Consider the following 5,610-nt stretch of genomic DNA (forward strand, 5'->3'; position numbering starts at 1 on the left):
TTCCTCCTCGGGGGTAGAGCTTCGACCTCTGCTTCTCCTCTTTCTCGGAGATACCCTCCTTCGCTCGGGTGTTCGAATCTTGCTCCTTCCTTTTCGTGGAGAAGCTTTATGTCGCCTTGGGGTCAGACTTCTGCTTCTGCTCCTCCTTCCTCGTGAAGGAGCCTTTTGGTACTGTACCAAAGCATATTCACTGCCTCTAGAATTTCTTAAAGATAGTCTGGAGTCCTCCGGATGTTCTCTGATTCTCTCTAGTTCTCTGATTTCATGTTCTCGTTTTTTGATCAAACGAGCATACTCCTCAATCTCTTGTCTCTTCTTATCAAGAACGTCTTCGCTACGGTATACACTTCTGGAGTGTGCAATCGATTCATCCCTTCGATGGGATTTAGTCCTTCTCGTGGACTTCGATGCCGTCTCTCCATCTCTATTTTTGGAGTTGCCGTGGATAGTAAGGGGGTGGCCCTTACTCGTGGTCCTCTTGTGTCCTCCTTCGGGCTTTCTCGGAGCCCCGGGTGGAGACTTATCCCCTCCTCCAACTAACACATCCTTTGGGTCGTGTGGCGTTGCTGGATCTACTTCCACCATGGTCGTATTTCAAAGGGAACTCTTTCGTTTCCCACAGACGGCGCCAATTGTAGGTGGACAAATTCAAGTAGTGCTTTGAACAGCACTGGAATGCAGCGGCTTCACGTGCCTCTTGAACGTAACCCTAATTTGTCAATGAAACCCTTGTCCTGCAAAACAGACAAGGAGTGAGTGCACCTTTGCCTCTCGTGGCAAAGGCCCTCCGATGCCTTTGTTAGTATCACGTACTAACAATCAAACCCTAATTATCAGTAGGAAAGCAATAAGAATGCAGTGTATTGCGTACCTTTTGCCTCTAGGTTTACCTCATATTTATAGATTTGCATATGCTTGCTGGCCAAGCATCCGTGTTGCCCTAGGATTCCTAACTCGTATAGGAAACCCAGGATATCAAGGATTCTCGTTTCCTTTATCAGTTTATTTCCTTAATCCTTGTAGGACTCTTTCCATAACAAGCCGAACATCCCATACTCGTTGGGTATCTTTCTTAGATCCTATATTCTTGGGATCTCATCCTTTAACGGAATACCAATGATTCTGGACCCTTCTAGAATGTTCCCTCTAATAGGACTTCTCTCTTTGTTCGGTCATCTCATGGCCGAACAGACGGCCTGGACCAGTTACTTCACATGTAACTGGTCCTAAGGAAACAATGTGGACCATATCCTTCTTAAGGAGCTCTCCTCCTGTTCGGCTCTCTCTTGCCGAACAAGTCTCTTGAACAGTGGCATCTCATGCCATTAAATTGATCCAATAACATCTCGTGTTATTGCACCGAGAATCGTGCAACCTCTCTGGACCATTGACTTCTCGTGTCACTGGTCCATAGCGTGTTGACCTTTTCTTGGACCGTGCTCGGGCTCGTTTTGTACCTGTTCAGGAATACCTCCCTACAATTGGCTCGATTCCATTTAAAACTAAACTGAAAAAAGAAATACAGTCACGACATAATTAACGGCATTTATTTATATAAGGAGCTAACTCCTCACTATAGCATTTAAACGTACCTGCCAAATGGTTGATTACTAGGTTTGAATCCCCGATAACCCTTACTTCTTTGGCCTCGAGATCTCTAAGAATCTCAAGGCCTATTATGACCGCTTCATATTCGGCTTGATTGTTTGTACATGGAAAGTCGAATTGAAAAGATAACTCTGTTCTCAGGCCTTGAGGAGAAATAATGATAACTCCACAGCCTGAGACCATTTGAGTTTTTGATCCATCAAATAGGAGAGTCCAGGGAGTGAATGAGACTTCCAAGGCGCTCAGTCCTATATCGGATTCTTCACCGATGTCCACGCAAGGATGATCGGCAAGAAAATCCGCTAAGGCCTGGCCCATTACAGCCTTTTGAGGGATATATCGAAAATTAAATTCCATTAAGGCCAAAGACCATTTGCCTATTCGCCCTCGCATGATTGGCCGAGAAAGCAAGTACTTAATAAGGTCTGTTTGACTCATAATGTAAACCACAACAGGAAGCATGTAGTGCCTTAATTTTATTGTTGCAAAGTACAAAGCAAGACAAAACTTTTCAATAGGAGTATATCTCCTTTCACAAGAAGTTAACAGCCTACTTAAATAATACACAGCTTGCTCTTTCCCTTGCTCATTGTCTTGTGCTAAAAGGCATCCAATAGAGTTTTCTGCAGCAGAAATGTAGAGCTTCAAAGGCTTGTTCTTGATGGGAGGCATGAGTACTGGAGCTTTTGCTAGGTAGCCTTTGATCTCATCAAAGGCCTTCTGATGGCTTGCCTCCCAAACAAAAGTATCTTGATCTTTTAGCTTCAAGAGTTGAGAAAAGACCTGAACCTTTCCTGCCATGTTTGAAATAAACCTTCTCAAAAAGTTGAATGATCCCAAGAGCTTCTGCAACTCTTTCTTGGTAGTAGGAGGCTTCGCTTCCATGACTGCCTTAGCCTTATTCTTGTCAACTTCAATCCCTCTGTTATGAACCAAAAACCCTAGGAACTTGCCTGCGGAGACTCCGAAGGCACATTTCAAGGGGTTTACCTTTAAATCAAATTGTTGCATTCTCAAAAACGAGCTTCTCAAGTGTTCCAAGTGTTCATCATAGGATTGAGACTTGACCACTATGTCATCGACGTAGATCTCCATGAATCGGCCAATGAAATAGTGAAAATAAGCATTCATTGCTCGCTGAAATGAGGCTCCCACATTCTTTAGGCCGAAAGGCATTACAACCCACTCAAAAGTTCCCAAAGCACCGGGACACCTAAAAGCGGTCTTAGCCGTATCGGCCTCATCAATGAAGATCTAATTATAACCGAAATGACCATCCATAAAAAACAAAACCTTGTGACCGGAAGCCCCGTCAACTAACAAGTCTGCAACCGGCGTTGGATACTCATCCTTTGGAGAAGCCAAATTCAGATTTCTGAAGTCCACGCATACTCTAATCTTACCATTCTTCTTAAGGACTGGCACAACATTAGAAAGCCAAGTGACATACCTAGCCGTTCGTATAAACCCTGCATTAAAAAGGCGTTCTATCTCCTCTTTCACTTGCAAGTAGACCTCATTGGACATCCTTCTTGGTGGCTGTTTAAAAGGCCTGAACCCCGCTTGGATAGGTAACTTGTGTTCCACCAAATCTCTGGACAAGCCTGGAAGTTCGTCATAGTTCCAGGCAAAGCAAGACTTGAATTCCATTAGGAGCTGAATGAGTTTTCTCTTCACGTCCTCTGGCAGAAGCTGGCTGATGTACACAGGCCAAGGATTTTCTGAATCTCCTAGGTTAACCTCTTCCAAAGGGTCTTGGACATCAGCTTTCAGGTCATCCAACTTGGCCGGGGCTGCCTCAAGGTCTTCTAAACGAATTTCGTCCAAATCTTCAACCAAGTCTAGGTCTTCATTGATCACTTCGTCATCGTTCTTGTTTAAGCCTTCTCTCAAGCAAATAAGCCTCAAACTTCGTCATCGTGGCCAATAAAGCCGCATCCTTCTCCTTTTCTGAAGGCCTTACTGACATTTAAATGATCGTTTGGTTGAAGCTGTAATCGGCCTACTTGACTCCGTGATCATTGGGCCGATTAACTCTTGGTAAAATGCCTTCACCTCTTCCACCGATTTGTGAGCAGAAACAGGTACAATCTTGTGACGGCCAAACCTATCCAAGCCTGCCACTTTCATTAGGCCGACATCCTCATCGTATAATCTAGCCTCAGCATGATTGGTCGAGGCGTGAAAAGGTCTACGATCTGCCCAAACTACCTCCACATCTTCTTGATTCCAAAAAATCAAACATTGGTGCAAGGTTGACGGCACAGCTAAACAGGCGTGAATCCAATCCCTTCCCAACAAAATGTTGAATGAGGACCGTGAATTTACCACAAAGAAAGGAGTTGTAAGAGTCTTTGATCCAATCGTTAGATTCATGATCAAAATCCCTTGACAAGACGTTTCCTGCCCAGTGAAATCAGTCAAAGTAGCCGTTGATGAGACCAGGTCTTGATCTGTTTTGCCTAGCTTGATCATGGTAGACCTAGGCATGAGATTAGCTGCTGAACCATTATCGACAAGGAGTCGGGTAATTGGCATTCCATCCACACACCCTGAGATATACAAAGGCTTGATATGCTTCGTCATCTTAGAGGTTAGCTTCTCAAATATCACGCTTGCAGCGCGATTCTCCGTACCATTCCCATCTTCGTCCTTCAAGATTACCACTGAAGGTCCACCTCCATTTAGGCCTGAGTTGAGGGACTCTTTCAGTATCTCAGCAATTTCACCCATTTCCACCATGTCTCCTTCCATAGCAGTAAGATTATTGTTTTTCACTTCTAGCTCGGATGGAAGAAAAACGACCATGTTACACTGTATCATTGAAGCTTGTCCAGGCCTGAATTCTTTGGCCAGTGGATTCAAGCGCGGCTTGCCCCCCGAGTCCTGCTTCTTTGGCTTAGGAATTCCCTTCTTCAATAAAGTAACCTGCCTTGGAGGAGGCTCAATCCTAGCCTCCTCCAGGGTTTTTTCCAATAAAGCCTTCTTCTCCAATCGAGGGACTTACTCAGAAGATGAGCCAACAACGACCTCCCTGTAAGTTCTCTCCAAAGGCTTGTGTTCACGCTTAGGCTTGGCTAATTCATCCAACTTTTCTGTAACTGACTCCATTGGCTTCTTCTCATTGGGGTCGTCTACGTCCATCACGTCTCCAGGAGAATTTAGCCCTTCTCGAGCCCTTCTATCCGCCTGCCTGAACTATTGGCGGCGTCTTTTCTGAGATCAAGATAAAGGTGGCTGCGGAGAAGGAAACTTAGGATGCTCGACCCTATGCCACTCATTGGGAGAAGTGACAGGAGGCTTAACAGTCCTAGGCCGCCTTCCAAATGGGGCCGAAATCCTAAGATTGTTGAGCTCGTCTTCAATCACCATCACATCTGGCTGGATTCTGCTGAAGACCGATTCCCGCCAAATTTGTTTCTCTTTAGGCCTGCGTATCTCCTCAGGCCTGATCTCAGTTCCGCCCACAATTATGCTTTTCAATACAAGTTTGGATGGAATTGCATGATGCCCACACTCAGTGCAAACCAAAGAACAACTTGGTCTCTCTGGTTTTCTGACTCCTTCAGGCCTTAACCACTAGGATTTCTTCCTTTCAAGCCTCATCACCCTTTCGGGGGTGAAGCCTTCTTCGTAATACTGATCCCAAGGCCTGTCTGATTCAGGCCTGAATGCTGCTCTTGACGGTGCCCCCAAGCTCACTTTAGGCCTTGGTGCGGTTCTAGGCATGGATCTCGTATTCACCGACACCATGTTTGCACTTAGGCCTGAAGGAAATGGGTTGCCATCCACTCCCATGGCTTGCTTGTCCTTCTCGGGAAACTTGAATTCTCCCCGATCAATCTTGTCTTGAATGTCATTCCTAAACACAAAACAATTGTTGGTTGAATGACTCCACGAATTATGGCACTTACAATACTCCTTGCCTTTTAGCTCGTCCAATTCTGGGATTTTGTGGCCAAAGGGCAACTTTAGTAACTTGTCCGCCAAGAGCTGATCAAA

The 5,610-nt window shown here is 45.2% G+C and overlaps 1 protein-coding gene across 1 annotated transcript; it reads right to left on the bottom strand.

Annotated features, from left to right (window-relative positions):
* Positions 1 to 1,502: 1,502 nt before the first annotated feature.
* LOC131323676 (uncharacterized) lies at positions 1,503 to 4,752 on the bottom strand. The gene is made up of 5 exons (XM_058355524.1): positions 4,639 to 4,752; positions 3,576 to 4,593; positions 2,930 to 3,491; positions 1,593 to 2,821; positions 1,503 to 1,507 (listed from the first exon to the last, which is right to left on the bottom strand). The coding sequence occupies exons 1-5, from the start codon at positions 4,750 to 4,752 to the stop codon at positions 1,503 to 1,505; spliced, it is 2,928 nt and encodes a 975-aa protein (XP_058211507.1).
* Positions 4,753 to 5,610: the final 858 nt, after the last annotated feature.

The sequence above is a fragment of the Rhododendron vialii genome, chromosome 4a, assembly GCF_030253575.1.
Source record: "Rhododendron vialii isolate Sample 1 chromosome 4a, ASM3025357v1".
NCBI lineage: Eukaryota > Viridiplantae > Streptophyta > Magnoliopsida > Ericales > Ericaceae > Rhododendron > Rhododendron vialii.